At 49.5% G+C, this 15,499-nt stretch overlaps 1 protein-coding gene across 1 annotated transcript in view; it reads right to left on the bottom strand.

The window, feature by feature from the left end:
- Positions 1 to 15,499, bottom strand: part of SYNGR3 (synaptogyrin 3) — a 36,289-nt gene that overhangs the window by 8,155 nt on the left and 12,635 nt on the right. Inside the window, exon 2 of the mRNA XM_030576716.1 lies at positions 9,164 to 9,401. Coding sequence (XP_030432576.1) covers positions 9,164 to 9,401 — 238 coding nt within the window. The remainder of the gene's footprint in view (positions 1 to 9,163; positions 9,402 to 15,499) is intronic.

The following is a 15,499-nucleotide window of genomic DNA, read 5'->3' as shown; positions in this document are numbered from 1 at the left end:
TGGGCCGCAGCGCTGTCCGGCAGGAGTCTGAGGAATCTTGACTCTTAAAAGGGAATGTAGCAAGTCACGGACTATAAACCTGTGGGGCCAGCTAGCTGCAAAGTCACTCTGTGACAGGGGAAAGAAAAACGAAGCTTGTTTGTTCCTATTTTACTTTGCCAGAGGCTCTTAAGTACAAAACAAAGCAGTGTTTTTCTTGGCGCAGAGATTTGTGTGTGCACACACGCCCAAGTCTTTCAGTTCCTGAGATTGTGTTAAATATACTTTGAGGAAATAGCACAACAATTTATCCTACTGCAGAGCATGGAAAACTCCCTCTTACCAAACAAATCCAAATCTTCAGCTGTCAAGTCTCCCCTGGTTCTGTATGATTCATTTGTCTCCAGGGTGGGCAAGGTCTGTGGACCTTATTACTCAAAGAAAGGAAATTCCCAGGTAAAACCAGAGACATTTTCCTATTCTTCATCATGCTAAGGGCCACAGATTTGTTACAATGGGGGTTTCACAGCAGTGCCTCCAGGGTGAGAAGTAGGATCATCCTTGAAATATGGACAATGAAAACAAAGTCTGTTATATCTCCTCCCTCTTCCCCTGGACATTGAGGCTTGGAGGAGACTTCTGCCAGAACAACAGCACTGGCTAAGATTGGATGACCAAGATGGAGAACTTGGTGAATCTATGTATTGATGGCCCTGGGGCTGCCCAGCTGCTCTCAATGCAAGAGACAGGCCTTCTCTGCCAGGCTCTTAGTAAAGGACTGGACTTCGATGTTTAACAGACAGAAGACGACTACCTGAATTTACTTTGGGCTGGGAGGACCCTCAGTCTGAATTCAAAGTACAGCAGTGGGGCTCATCAGAGAAACAGCTCAGCTTCAAAAGCTAATCTGATTGGAGATTGTAGTTACAGGGCCATCTCTACAGGTGGAGAGGAGAGACAGTGACACCCTCTGCCAGGGTTCTGTCTGGAGAGCGCTGCCAGGGGCCAAAGGAGGTTCCAAGGTCATGCTCTCTGACCTGGGGGGTGGGGAATAAGGGTTGACACTCTTACACCATCACCTGGAGGCCGTTTCACTGGTTTGACATGGTGGTTGGTTCAACTATAGATTGTGCACCGACCAGCAGGATCTGTTTACTGGTGATTCTTGTTGGGGTCCCTAAGGGTGATAGTCACTTCCCTCAAATAGCCACTTGGAACCCTGGATAGCTGCTGTGGGGAAGAGGTGGTTGCAAGGCCTGGGAGGCTGCTGCAGAAGCTGGGAACAATAACACGGACATTAAGGCGTCACCAGGGCAGCTGGGGCCGACAACCCATTCTCTTCAGAGCGGCAGGAAATCCCCATCCCACTATTCCATCTCCCTAGGGAGCGCGAGAAGGGAGACAGAGCAAGAGCATGTCCAGGGCTGCTGTGGATGTCTGAAGTGTTGTTTCTCAGTCCTCAGCGTTCTGCTGGCAGGAGGCTATGCTCTGACATTCCTTGTTCGTTTTCAGTATAAATTTTTTCATTATTTGCTCCCTGAGCTGGCCCTCCTCCCCTCCAGAGGAGGAATTCCCTTTCTGTATGTGTGCGCACGCCGAAATCAGCACAGGTCTGTGACCTGCTCCTTCCCACACTGATCCACCACGCTGCACGCAGATTTTATTTACTCGCTTATTTCCCCCTTGGCGTTTGCCCCCATGATCCGGCTCCGAGGTGGGCCAGAGGAACGGAGCTTGGAGATTGGAAATATTTCCAGTGGCTAGCCATCCCCCTGCCGTCAGAGACCAGACACATCATCTCTCCTCCCCTACATTGGCCCCTTCTGGCTCTCTCAAAGAAGGAGCTGAGCTGGGACAATGGACAGGCTCCCCAGCAGCTCCAGCTCTCTCTACTGCATGGGAGCCACATGGGTCCGATAGGTCGGTTTCCCCTGGAGGGCCAGCTTGGGATATCAGCAGGGATCCCCTGGGAGGTCTGTCAGAGGAGACAGCTGGGCCCAAAGGCCCCTGACTGCAGTCTCCATCCACGCTGTGTCCATTTTCCCAGAGGAGCTGAGCTCTGCGGCGAGGAGCATGCCAGGCATGAAGATCTTCCATCTGGTGTCGCCGTCCCTCTGGAGAGGAGGGACGTGGGGGCTGCTTGTCCCTGGAATGAGGTTTTCTAATCCTGCCTGGCCTAGCTAACTAGCCTAGGCAGTTGCAAATGCCTCCAAAGGGGAAGCGAAGCTGAGGGGACAATCTCCCCCCAAGGGCAAATGCAGCCCTGGAACACAGCTGGGAATTAGATGGACACTTGACTGAGCCACAGGGTTAGTCACAAATCTGAAATCAAGTTTGAAATTTCCCTCCAAAGAGCTCAGCAGCAGGAGGGCTGGGGAAGCCGCTGGGATGGGAACACACACAGACGGACATGTCAGAAGCCAGGCATTCCCCTGCTGCTAGTGTCTGACAGGGCTGGTTCTGCCCCCCCGAGCTGTAAGCAGGCCGAAATATCCACTGTGGACCACAGCATGATGAAGAAAAGGAAGGTGCTAAGATGAACTGTAAAAGTCAGTGGATAATTATAGTTTTGGGATCTGCAGACATCAGAGTGCAAACACCAGGGAAGAGATGTTACCGCCATAATTACAGCCTGGTTTTAAACAAGCTCACTTCTACAGGAGCAGCTGTAAGAGCAGATGGAAGAGAAAGCAGCCAATGCTGAACTGTACAGCTTCAGTGTCTTTGCTGCTTGGGCCACAATACAATATTCCACCAAACTGTCAGAGGGATTCGGGTGTCAAAATTCTCTGTCCCTTTCCAATAACAACCAAGCTTGGTACGTCTGCATTGCCCACAACACCAAGCTCCCAGCTTGGGTCCACAGGTTTGCGCTACAGCTCTCAAAACAGCTGTGTAGGCATTGCTGCTCGGGCTGGAGCCTGGGCTCTGAGATCCCACGAGGAGGGAAGGCCCTGAGCCCAGACAGCTACATTGCAATGGCCCCAAGCTGGGACAAGCATTCCAGGTCTATCATAGACTGAATGTCCAGTCTTCATCCCAGTGTGAGAAACCTCCTGGGTTAACTCTTTCCTGGCTACTAACCCTTCCTTCCAACCATCATAGACTGTAAACTGTCCTTCCTTTTGAGTCACAAGGGCAATGATATGTTGTGTCGGTGTGTCTACAAACATACATATATGTACGCAGCCGCACGCACCCGCACAAGGCTAGAGTCTCAGCGGGCGTACACCGGTGTAGCTCCACTGACAGAACGGAGCTGAGGACGTGCCTCATAATTAGAGCTGGCCAGAGGACGGCAACGCCGTTTAGTGACAAATTTGGAAATTGGTTTTGTTCCGCACTGGGATGTAAACCAAACCTTTGGCAGGTTGTCCTTAAGAGGAATAGTGTCAAAAGGCCGGTCTTCAGATCACAGAGATCAAGTGCTCTCGCTCACCTCCCAGAAGGTTCATCCTGGACATGAGAAACTTTCATCAAAATTGATACATCTTCATGGAGCGCTTTGATGTCGACAAAATGGCATCCTTCGACGCAAAACCATTTCGTCCAAGTATCTACGCATCTATTCCTTCTTGTACTTGTATTTTTGTTTTGGTCACTTTCCAGGTGCATGTTCATTGTTTGGAATCAAACCAAATAACAATGCAAACATTACACTCAGAAAGAACAGGGCAAGCAGCAGCAACAATCCAAAGGGAAACAAGAAACCCATCCTCATCAGGCAAAAAAAAAAAAAATGAAAATCCAGGTATTAGAGAGGGCAGGCTGTAAAGTCTCCAGTGGACTATGTGACACACGGACAACTTCTTTCCACATCCTGACTGAGCTTTATGGAATGAGGTTAACCCTTACTGAATTAGTTTTAACATCTTTGGGGTTCATTGGATTAAAAAATCGAATTGTGCACATGTTCCTGTGACACGGTATGCACCTTCTCAAGTGAGGAGAGGCCATGCTAATGTTCTTCCTCTGCTATTAACCCGCTGAAGCCACCCCCAAGAGAGGTGTGCAGATTAGTTCCAACTAGATTCTCCAGGGCCCAATAGACAAAAAAAGGAGAAATAGCCTGGTTTTAAACTGCCTCAGGGCTTCCTTCCTGATCCAGCAAACGGACAGGACCCCTGCTCCACGTGCGCTCCATGGGTTGGATGGATTGAGCCTACCAGAATCCATGCTAGGGGGTGGAGTTAACTCTGATAAGCCTGTTAGCAGGCACGTAGGTTCTTCTATTGTTTTTAATATGGTTTCTCTATAAAGCTTTTTACCTTAAGAATAAAGCAGGTGTGCACGGGAAGTGCCACGTGATACCTTATAACTGTAGCAATTATGCCTGTTAATGTGTCTCTGAAGAGAAAGCCAGCAGGTGTTTCTGGGCTACCTGGCTGTGCTGGGAAATACACAGTGAAGGCAGGGATCTGTGCAGTCTGGGAATACGCTGGGCAGAAGGGTGAGAGAGATGCAGGTCTCCACCCAGAAAGGCAACGGCTGGGGAGTGGGTGTGTGACAGATTTTCATTACCAATCCTCAAGTATCAGAGGGGTAGCCATGTTAGTCTGGATCTGTAAAAGCAGCAAATCATCCTGTGGCACCTTACAGACTAACTGACGTATTGGAGAATGAGCTTTCGTGGGCGAATACCCACTTCGTCGGATGACATGCATCTGACGAAGTGGGTATTCACCCATGAAAGCTCATGCTCCGATACGTCTGTTAGTCTATAAGGTGCCACAGGATTCTTTGCTGTTATTACCAATCCTTGTCATTCTGGCTGGACCACGGAGGGGAAATACAGGTGCAGCTGCCCTGGACTGTGACAGATTAATCTGGAGATGTTTAAAAGACATAACTGAATTTTAGAGCTTGCATGGTGTGTCATACTGTCCAGCTCTGCTCAGCTCACTGGCCGCCAATGGCAGGTTTCATGCCCAAAGCCTGTCAGAGCACAAGTGGATATGACAGTCTGATTGGTGGGACTACAGAGGCTGCAAGCTCCAGTACAATGAAGCACTTTTTTCAGTCTCTTCTGTGAGACCTGTTTGTTCACATGCTGGTTATGAAAGCAACTACCTGTCTGCCACTTATCTGTGCGTGTCTGGGGGGATGGGGTGAGGTGTATGAGTGCAGTACTATGTGTAAACAATGCTTGGGCAGCAATCAGTTTAGAGAAGTGGAGACAGAGAATATACGAACCTGGTAAAAAATATCTGGAAGCTGCAGAGTTCCCCACCCACCGGCCGCGGCTGCAGCTAAGCAGTGCGGGGAGTCCCAGCTGCAGCTGGGCAGCTGCAGGGGATCCACCGCCGTGGTTGGCCAGCTGCAGGGAGTCCCCACTCCTGCTCACTGCAGCTGGACAGCTGCAGTTCTGCCAGCCCCGTGCCGTGGCTGGGCAGCTGTGGGGTCCCCCCACCAGGTTGGGGGCTGGGAGTTGCGAGAACGGGGCTGGCTGGGAGCTCCAGCCCCAGGGCAGAAAAGGTCATGGAGGTCAATGGAAGTCACAGATTCCATGACCTCCGTGACATAATCGTAGCCTTACTGATCATGAATAGGAGATCCCATTGTGTGGTGGCCCTGAAGAAACAAGTGTCTAGGGACCAAGATGATAGGCACAATAGAAAAACGCCTAAGATAGGTACAAGTGAATACACTTTCCTGCATCATCTTATACTTCTAGTTCTAGTGTCCACTTAGGGTTTGCCATGTAAAAGTCTCCCAAGAAAGGAGGTTAAATCCCCATCACTTAGGATAGAGCTTTACAAACTTTTTTCATGGGGTAACCCCCCTTTAATCATCTCATGGACAACTCCCCTCCCCTTGGTGATCTCATGAATCACTTGCCCCCACATTGCTCACCTCATGGATCACCTCACTTCCCACTGGTCACCTGTTGGGTCACCTCGTCTCCCACTGGTCACTTCATGGTTCACTAGCTCTCCCAATGGTGATCTTGCGGACCCCTCCCCTCCAGTGATCATCTCACCTCCCTTCCCACCGGTGGCCTCACGGATCACTGCACCTACCACTGATGACTAAAAAACATCCCTGTAGTGACGACAGCAGTTGCTTACAAGGAAAAATCATACTGGGTAAATGTATTCCTGGGTTTCCAGGAATGTGATTTAGCAGTTGGAAATGGACAGAGGAGCCAAGACCAAGAGACCAGTTAGTTCTGCACAGACCACCAACAAATTCTCTGGGCAGCCGCAGTGGCTCACGGACAAGCTTTTGGAAACCTGATCTGGGCCATGTAGAAACAACCTGGACAAAGCACTACAGGGGACATTCCTGCCCTGGCTCTCAAACGGATGGAGTAGACTGTGTAACAGGCCTGAGCTATCTCTGATCTCTAGGACCTCACTAAGCTCCACGCCCCACTGATCTCACAACTATGTACGCTCTTGCTTAATAGGCCTGACACAGTAGCTCTCGTTTAGGGAAGTTCAGCAGAAGTTTTGACTTGAAAACCCAGGCTCTAAACATGGAACGCTTTAATTTACACTGGATCCTGTGACATGCAGCCCCAGATTCTGCTTGCACTTTCGTCAGCTAAACCCAGAGCGACTTCTCCACTGGCTTTAGCGGAGTGACTCCAGATTCACTCCCATGTAAGTGAGATCCAAGCTTGGCCGGATGATTGCTGTTCCACACCCTGCGTCTAGGCTCCTGCTTCTTGTCAGCATCCCTGGCGCTCAGATGCCCCAATGCATACAACCATGGTGATTATTACTGTTTGCTTGCACACAATGAAAGCAGCCTCCAGGCAGGGCAAAGCACGCTGGTGCTGCTGGAGGGTTTCAAATCTCTCACTGATGCTTAATGCTGTGTCCCTCACAAGCCCTACAGTCACATGACCTGCATGTAAGTGGTTTGTTTAGGAGGCACAAAGCGGCTTATTTTGCACTGTAGGTGTTCATGTGGGGGAATGATCTCTGGGCTGGTCCACACTGGGGGGGGGGGAATCGATCTTAGATACGCAACTTCAGCTACGTGAATAACGTAGCTGAAGTCGAATATCTAAGATCGGATTACTCACCCGTCCTCACCGTGCGGGATCGATGTCCGCGGCTCTCTGTGTCGATTCCGGAACTCCGTTGGGGTTGATGGAGTTCCGGAATCGATATAAGCGCGCTCGGGGATCGATATATCGCGTCTAGATTAGACGCGATATATCGATCCCCGAGCAATCGATTTTAACCCGCCGATAGGGCGGGTAGTCTGGACGTGGCCTCTCTCTAGGAAAAATTAAGCTCTTTGCAATCCATACCCAGAAAACACAAAAAGGGTGAAATGGGGGTAATTTACACCCATTGACATCTACAGAGCTACATCCCCAAACCTTCAGCTGCTTCCTAGCAAAATGTCTTTTCACATGATCCCTGTGCATTGGATTGCAACAAACATACACCAGTATAAAGACTTAGAACCAACCCTGTGGCTTTCCCCCAGGAGTAGGCTTGAAAAGATAAGATTTTTATCAGTAATTAGTGGGTAAACGTCAATTTCACCATAAACACACAAACCAGCAAAAGAACATTTCCATCAATAATAATCAAAATGTACAGATAGGCCAAGTCAGAAAAATGCTGCTTGAGAACTCATTAAAGCTGGCTTTAAGGATACTTACTTGTGTGTAGTTTGACATGTCCTGTTGATAATTTGTGTTTTAACAGTGACAAAGCTTTAGCTTTTTGAACCTCAACTTTGATCGTCATTAAATAATTGTCTGATCTCCCCGTAATTTTCCAAAACTGAACATTTCAATCAATTACAAATGGAACAAAATGCATAAAAATAAACATAAATATTGTCTGTTGAAATGATAAGAAATTAAAAATCAAATTCCGCCAGGTCTCTCTCCGAGTGACTCCCTTGGAAATCAATGGGAGGTGTGCACACACAAGGGCTGCGGGATCGGAGCTGTCAGTGGCAGAAACCCAACGATTACACAGGTTATACACCTCAGGAGACTGGCGTAAGTGAGGGAAGAATGAGGCCTTGAATCAGAAGGGCAGCATTTTACACATACCTTGCACAGAGTAATGGCTATACAAGGTACAAGATGGTGGAGAGAGGCAGACCTTGACACTGAGATTTTCAAAGCAGCCTAAGGTATTTATTTGGATGTTCAATTCCCACTCAATGAATGAACCCTAGGCATCTAAATCCCTTAGGGGACATTGTAACTCTCTGCCTCCCTAAGCGTTATACACTAGCTTTCTGAGTCTTTACGGTATATTTCCAGCTACTGTGGGTACAGAATATTCTCTCTCACACCTCTCTGGAGTGTTCTACCTGGCACTTTTCATTCTTAACAACAGACACTGATGGTGATGTGACGATGCCCTGACAGGTGCTTTCATTTGGGATCAGACAGTTGCAAGCTCCCTGGTGCTGGAAAAATCACCCTCAGACTTTTAAAACATGAGGGCTGGAAATCCAGAACCTCAGGCCAAATGCAACTTCCAGATGGGCTGAGCTCAGGATGATCCTGCTGGCTCAATGGATCCAGCTACCGCCTACAGCTCGTGTGCCTGGTCCGCTCCCATTTAGGTCATTGGGACTTTTGCCTTTGATTACAGGAGACAGGTCTGACACTGTAAGTCTTCCAGCAAAGGACCCAGCTACAGTAAACACCATAGCCCCTGGCTCCTGGAGTCAGCTGATTACATCAGAATCTCAGTTTGTATTAAAAAAGAGTAAGTCTCTAACCCTCATGGTTGTGGGGGGGAGGAGGAGCTTGAAAGCATGACCCAGAAACATCTGCCTGAGTCTGCAGAGAGCCTGAAACAATAGCTCTGAAAGGAGTGAACTTCCCAATGTGTCTCAAAAGAGAATTAACTCCTGGATCCATTGCTCCAGGGGGCCTCGCCAATTCCACCCAGCAGAGGGCTGTGAATGGCAGGGGCAGAATTCAGTAGACATGGTCCAGCCACCCAAGCAGATAGACCTTGGCTGCTGAGCTAATCACAGAGACTTGCAGCCACCCTTACTGCTTCAGAGGGTAGAGGGTCCTGTTGTCCCTGCCAGAGGGAGATAATGGGACCCCATACTGCTGCTCTTGCCACTTCAATTGAGGGGCAGAGCAAAGTGGGGCCCCCATATGTTGGTGTGCCTAGTGCCTCGGATTGCCTTAATCCAGGCCTGGGCAACCTCCAGTGCCAACACAGCCCAGCCAATGGCATACCTGAAAACCCCAGGTCCAGCAGGACAACCCGTTTCCGGTCCTTCACGCTGCTGATCTGCTGGAAGTAGAGGTCGACAATGAAGAAGAAGATGCAGGCGAAGAAGGCAATGATGCCGATGGCGATGCCATAGTTGCAGGCATCCTCATTCTTTTTGAAGACGCACCTGAGTTCCGCCTCCTTCTCATCGTTGACATAGCCCTCGTTGACGATGGAGCCAAACACCACGATGGAGAAGACCTAGGAAGGGGAAAGCACAACTGGCAGCTGTTTATACTGAACTCTGTTTTCTAACAGCAAGATAATTGGATTCAGTCTTCCATTTGATTCCATGGCAACGTGGCACTCATTAGAGGGATCCCTACGCTTGCCTGGTTGGTAGCTTAAAAACAACGGGCTGGTGAAGGATTCCCAGTTCCTCCATCAGAGCGATTTCGCCTTTGCTTTGCAGTGAGTCAGTCTGCAATGCATTTAGGGGACGTTCTTCTCGATCCAAACCAGGCAGAGAGATCACCCAGGTCCAAGCACAGCCTTTTTGCCTGCATCACTCTCAGCTGTCAGGCTGCGCTCAATAAACCGCCTTGAGTCACTAGGGACCAGAGAGAAATGAAGTTACAGAGAATAATTGAGTTGCCGAACACATTGCTCCTGAAAAAGCCTAAATGCGCAGGGTGGAGATGAGAGGGGAGCAGGCAGGCAAAGCCCAAGGGAAGCTCAGGTGCTGCCAGGAAGGAGAGCCATGGTCATGCCCTAAGTGAAGCACTGGTCAGTGTTATGCTCAGCACTGCTGGGGTTGGAGACCACAAGGGGACAAATCTGTATCTGGGGACCTGGCTTGCAACCAGCTGAAGGACAAAAGTGACACAGGTTTGCTGGCCTTCCTCTGGTCCCTAACAGCATGGCTTGCAAAGCTGCTGCGGGCTTGGCAGGTGCTGCTCGAGAGAGGCCCTGGAACAGGATAATGGGGCTGTGACAGAATCAGGACTAATGCAGGACAGCACAGCTTCGGGATAGAGGGGAGAGCTTGCATGGTGCCTTCTGCTCTGCTCGAATCTACCAAGGATCAAACTCCTTTGCAATGACGTTCACTGAGGAATTACTTTTAAAAAGCCATTTCTCCTGCTGTCCAAGCCTTTCCCCTTCTCAGCAGACACACTAGGATCACTGCAGGGCTTTCAAGGACACAGATGATTTCTTGTATGGGGATAGAGCACATAAGGGGGAAGAGAACCAGCACAAAGGCCTATGCACCACTTAAGTCTCACACCTTCTGCAAGGGGTGAATTTCACCCAACCTGTTCAGGGCTGGGTCTCTGCACGATGGGGTAGGACGCGGTTGGATGGGGTCTGGGGATGCAGCTAGAGTTGGCTACTCTACAAAGCATGACTCACTTTGAGCCTGCCGGATTCCTGCCTTCTTCCCCACTGACATCAGTACTGCTTCTGCATTTTCTGGCTCCACACCTTCCACCTAGAACAGCAGGAGGCAGGTACTGCCAGATAAGCAAGGACTCCTCCAGGAGTTACGCTCCCATCCCAGAAGACAACTGGGGCCCAGGAGAATAGTGCAGAAACCCCTGCCCTCGTGCAGATGCCCCAAATCCCTGCAGATTTCAGGCCACACTCCCTGTCCTGACAGGCAGGAAAGCACTGCGGCCTAAGTGTGTAGCAAGCCATGTGTGTGTGGACACCACTGATGACCATTGTCTGCTGCACGTTAGGGGTACCCGGCACATGACAATAAAGAGACAAGGTGTATCCACGGGGCCGACTCCATTATAAGGCACTTCAGAGCCTCGCCTGTCTTTGCCCACACAGCACTGCACTGTGGTTTCAATTTAAATGCTGCCAGTGGAGAGCAAAGCAAGGCCTGCCAGTGCCCCTCATTCAAGCTGTGAATCTCTGATCTTGTCTCGTCACTGCCAATGCGCAGGATCTTTGTCTGTTTCGGTGCCCCGCTGGGTCATAAGGATGCAGCAGGAGGCAGAGACAGGGAGCTTAACTTGAGAGCAAAGGCAACTCCAGGGCTCCTGGTCTGTCGTGGCTCCAGTTCCCTACCTTCTACAAGGGTGACTAGTGATGCTGCAGCTGTTGGCCTGGTGGCCTTTCTGGTACCAATGACACAGTATAAAGTAGCTGACAGAGAGAATGACCGTGATAATAGCGTGCCCCTTTGACCGCTTCGCCTGCACTCTGACCCCTAACCCAGCTCCCGCATGACTGATCCAACACTCTAAACCTCGGAGCAGCTTTCAGATAGCCGCCTTTCTCAAACCAATCAACTCACCTACCACAAATCCTATTCTGTTCCATCCAGGATCTTACACTGCGCTCAACGCTGGACTAAGTGACAGGACTAACATCTGTTACGGGGTTGGTTGGTTGGTTGGTTTTTTTGCTGTTGTATGACACTGTCCCACGGCAACATTCAGTTCTGTCCCACTGACTCACAACTCCTTGTAAGGAGGGAAACTGAGGCACAGAGCAGTGCAATGACTTGCTGAAGTTCACACGCGGAGTCAGTGGCAGAGTTGAGAACCCAGGAGTCCTCATTCCCAGTCCCCTGCTCCAACCACCAGACTGGACACTCAATACATGATTCTAACTTTCTCCTTTTCTTTTGCATTTTCCTCTCTCCCCTGTTGTGCGGGGTTGAATCTCCCTTGCTTTCCCTAATGAGCTGCTGGTAACACACCAAGTACAAAATTCTGCCCTTGGACGCACACACTCGGTGAAGAAATTAATAAGGGTCCAGTTCTGCAGCGAATACTCTCAGGAGTCAATGGGGCTACTCATGTGAGGAAGGGCTGCTTATCTCCATTTATTGGGGAAACACTCACATTGTTACCGACCTATATGTTCTAGGCACACTTGACACCATTTAAAAACACAGCAACAGAAGATAACCCACCATAAATCCCCCTCCCCCTCTGATCATTTTCCATCCCAATAATTATAATCCCAATTTTCAAGCATCTGGGCAAACAAGACGAGCCTCGCAGTTTGAGTCACGGTTACAGGATCGGGTCCTAACGTCGGGCCGAAGCCAGCAGTCCTTACTCAGGACGGTGCCAGCAGAAATCAGGTCTAACTCCACGGCAGCCAATGCAGTTCCAGCAGAGCAAAACGGGGGGGGGAATGAGAACAAAAATCAGGCCTTTAATTATTAGCCAACTGCCTAGAGAACCCCGGTGACTGCGTTCATTCCACTCCCTCCCTCTATTCCCACCTCACAAGAGGGCCCTTTCCTGGATGTGCTTTAAACTGGGACAGGGCTTGTTCTTTTGGAAGCTCGTCACGAAAGCGAGCATCTCGTTAGCGGGCAGGTCTCAGAAGGTCTCCATTAATCTCCCTCAAACTGGAGGTGACAGGAAAGAGGTGGGTCTGAAGCCATCCCAGCAGCCTGTGCAGGGGAGTGATGTGAATAATGTTGGTGGGTTTTTTCCTAAAGAAGGTGCAAGTTGAAATGAACAATGGCTAGTACCAGCAAAAATCACCTCCTGAGAAAGGCACTATTCACACACATGGTAGCATCCTGAACTGTCATGGGTGCTTTGCCCTTGACTTCTGTGAACATAGGATCAAGCCCTGGATGTGCAGGCTAGTAGAGGATGTGAAGAATGCACTAGACCATCCCATTCCCCTTGCTTCAAATGGATCAGAACCCCAGCTTCCCTGCTGTGGAAACTGGGCTGATGGATTGGTTTGGATTTTTAAATTAATTAATCTCAGAGCTCAACTAATGGTGGCAGGTTGATTTAACTGCTCGTGCTTTAAATTCAGGACACACCACGGCCATGGCCTGTTTGCCTCGGGCGTATGCGGCTCTCCAGTGCGTCCCAAAGGGACGTCGTGTCATTTATGTCCCGGCAACTGTGTCAGGAAGCTGCACTGCAGCATGATGATGCTTCATGGAAATGTAGCCATGATGCTAAGGGTAAAGGCCATCGCATCATGCCTCAGTGTTGTGTCACAAAGAAGTCGTGTGAGATATTGGTACCCAGGAATGCGAGCAGTCCCATTCCTTGACAATCCTCACAGCCTCAATCCATCTGTCTGGGTGAGATGCTTCCCACACCCTGTAAGACTTACAGGAGATGGACATACAGGTTCCTGGCTGCCTGCTTTTCAGATGACCTAGTGGCCCCTGTGAGGCTAGTCAGAACTCTGTACAAGCCCCAGCAACGACAGGCCAAAGAGCTGATGCTTTCGATAGGCAGGTGAATAACTGAAGGCTCAGGCCAAAGCACACCAGGGGCATGACAGTTACTCCTTGTAGATAGGTGACTGAGTTATCATCCCCCTAACAACTTCCTCCCTGTGCTTCTGCACAACTCTGAAAGTCCATCATCTCATACAACCCTTGATAAGCTCCATGGCGACAGGGAAATGTGGCATGAACCCTTGTTCTTCAGCTCCTCTCACAATGCTCCACCCCAACGTGAGCTCCATCTCCCTCCCAGTTCCTGCTCCGGCCCCCTGAGCGAATGAGACCCCTCATGCCACCGTCAACCCTGCCTCCCCACTGCTCGCCCCAGGGCTCCTGTCTTCTTGGGCCTGATCTACTGATGGGACCAAGTTCTCCTGTCGCTGGTCTCCAGCTGGTCAGGGGTGTGTGTGTCAGGAATTGCCAAGAGTGGAAGCTGAGAGCACCTGCTGCTATTCAGATCCCCCGCATCCCCAAACAACGATTCAGTTACCTCAAATCACATCCTCCTGGGAAAGCACGACTTAAAATCAGAGGTGGGATTGTGAACTTTGGATCTGAGTCTTAATCCTCAGCACATTTGAGGTGTTTGGTTCAGCCCACAGCACAGATTGTAAGAACATAAAAACGACCATACTGGGTCAGACCATAGGTCCATCTATCCCAGTATCCTGTCTACCGAGAATGGCCAGTGCCAGGTGCCCCAGAGGGAATGAACAGAACAGGGAATCATCAAGTGATCCATCTCATCGCCCATTTCCAACTTCTGGCAAACAGGCTAGGGACACCATCCCTGCCCATCCTGGCTAATAGCCATTGATGGACCTGCCCTCCATGAACTTATCTAGTTCTTTTTTGAACCATGTTATGGTCTTGGCCGTCACAACATCCTCTGGCAAGGAGTTCCACAGGTTGACTGTGCATTGTGGGAAAAAACAGCTAACAGCCAGCTGCACAATTCACAAGCAGTTTCTCAACCCCTCAAAACCTAGAGGTGTCTGGGCCTGCAGTTTTGGCTCAGGCTATAAACCAGCAGGTCCGCCTTGCCCCTCCTTCTTCTCCTAAATTCTCTGTCACTTGGGAGATGATCAGATCCTGCTCACTGAGCTTTCCCTGCTCTTCCTGTTCAATCAATCTCCACTGCTCCCCGCTCCAACCACAGCCCTACCTACCTTGACTCTGAGCATCAGCCTTAAAGTCTACTGCAGCCTGCCTCATTCGCTTTCACCTGCACATACTGCCCAGATAGCAATCTCCTTTGTGGAGCACTCCATTGTCACAGTGAGATGGGAATACCACCACGCAAACACAAATATGCTGCGTTGAAAGAAAATCCCCAGCAATCATAATTCTCGCTCCACATTGGCAACAGCTGTAATCTCAGCATTTGTAAAAATCTGTTCATAAATAATGTAAAGTTGTTGGTTGCCTTCGGAAATACCAGCAGCATTTAAAAAAACAGGCCCTGACAAAAATAATGTGAGCCTGGACAGCATGAATAATTGAGAACATCTTATTTCACAGGATTATTTTGCTGGCAGGTCAGCGGATAGCGTGGTGTGCCTAGCATCTCACTCTACTGTCCTACTCAGTCCTTCCAGGAATAACAACCTGGATTTCTCCTTCATGCTATTAACTGTCTAATCATAGCTCCTGGAGTTTTAGCGTGTTACGAACTGTTTGCTTAAAATGAGACATGCCTGCTCAGTGTATAATATGCCCAGTGCACAACTCTGTAAGCAAGCTGTCATGAACTTTTAGAGCCACAGCCATTCAGCCCTGGTATGTGGGCAGTGAAATGACGACTCCCTCCAGCACTTGAGAAATGCAGCTATTGCACTGCAACAGAGCATGCTGGAGTGTATTATTACTGGACTTTAAAAGGGCCTCTGGTCAAATTCAGCCCAACATGCAGGTACAGGACTGATCCAGCATCAATGGAAAGATTCCCAATGGGCACTGGACTGCAATGTTTGAAGCTAACGGGTAAAATTTTCAGACGTGCCAAAGTGACTTGGGAGCCCGAGGCTTATGCGGCTAAGTACCTAAGTTACTTCTGAATATTCAGGTTCCTAAGTCACTTAGGTGCTTCTGGAAATTTTGCCCAAGATCATTAAAAAAAATTCACTGA

Source organism: Gopherus evgoodei, chromosome 10 (genome assembly GCF_007399415.2).
Source record: "Gopherus evgoodei ecotype Sinaloan lineage chromosome 10, rGopEvg1_v1.p, whole genome shotgun sequence".
In the NCBI taxonomy this organism is placed as follows: Eukaryota; Metazoa; Chordata; order Testudines; family Testudinidae; genus Gopherus; species Gopherus evgoodei.
The sequence above is the reverse complement of the archived record's forward strand: the minus strand, read 5'-3'. Positions and strand labels throughout refer to the sequence as shown.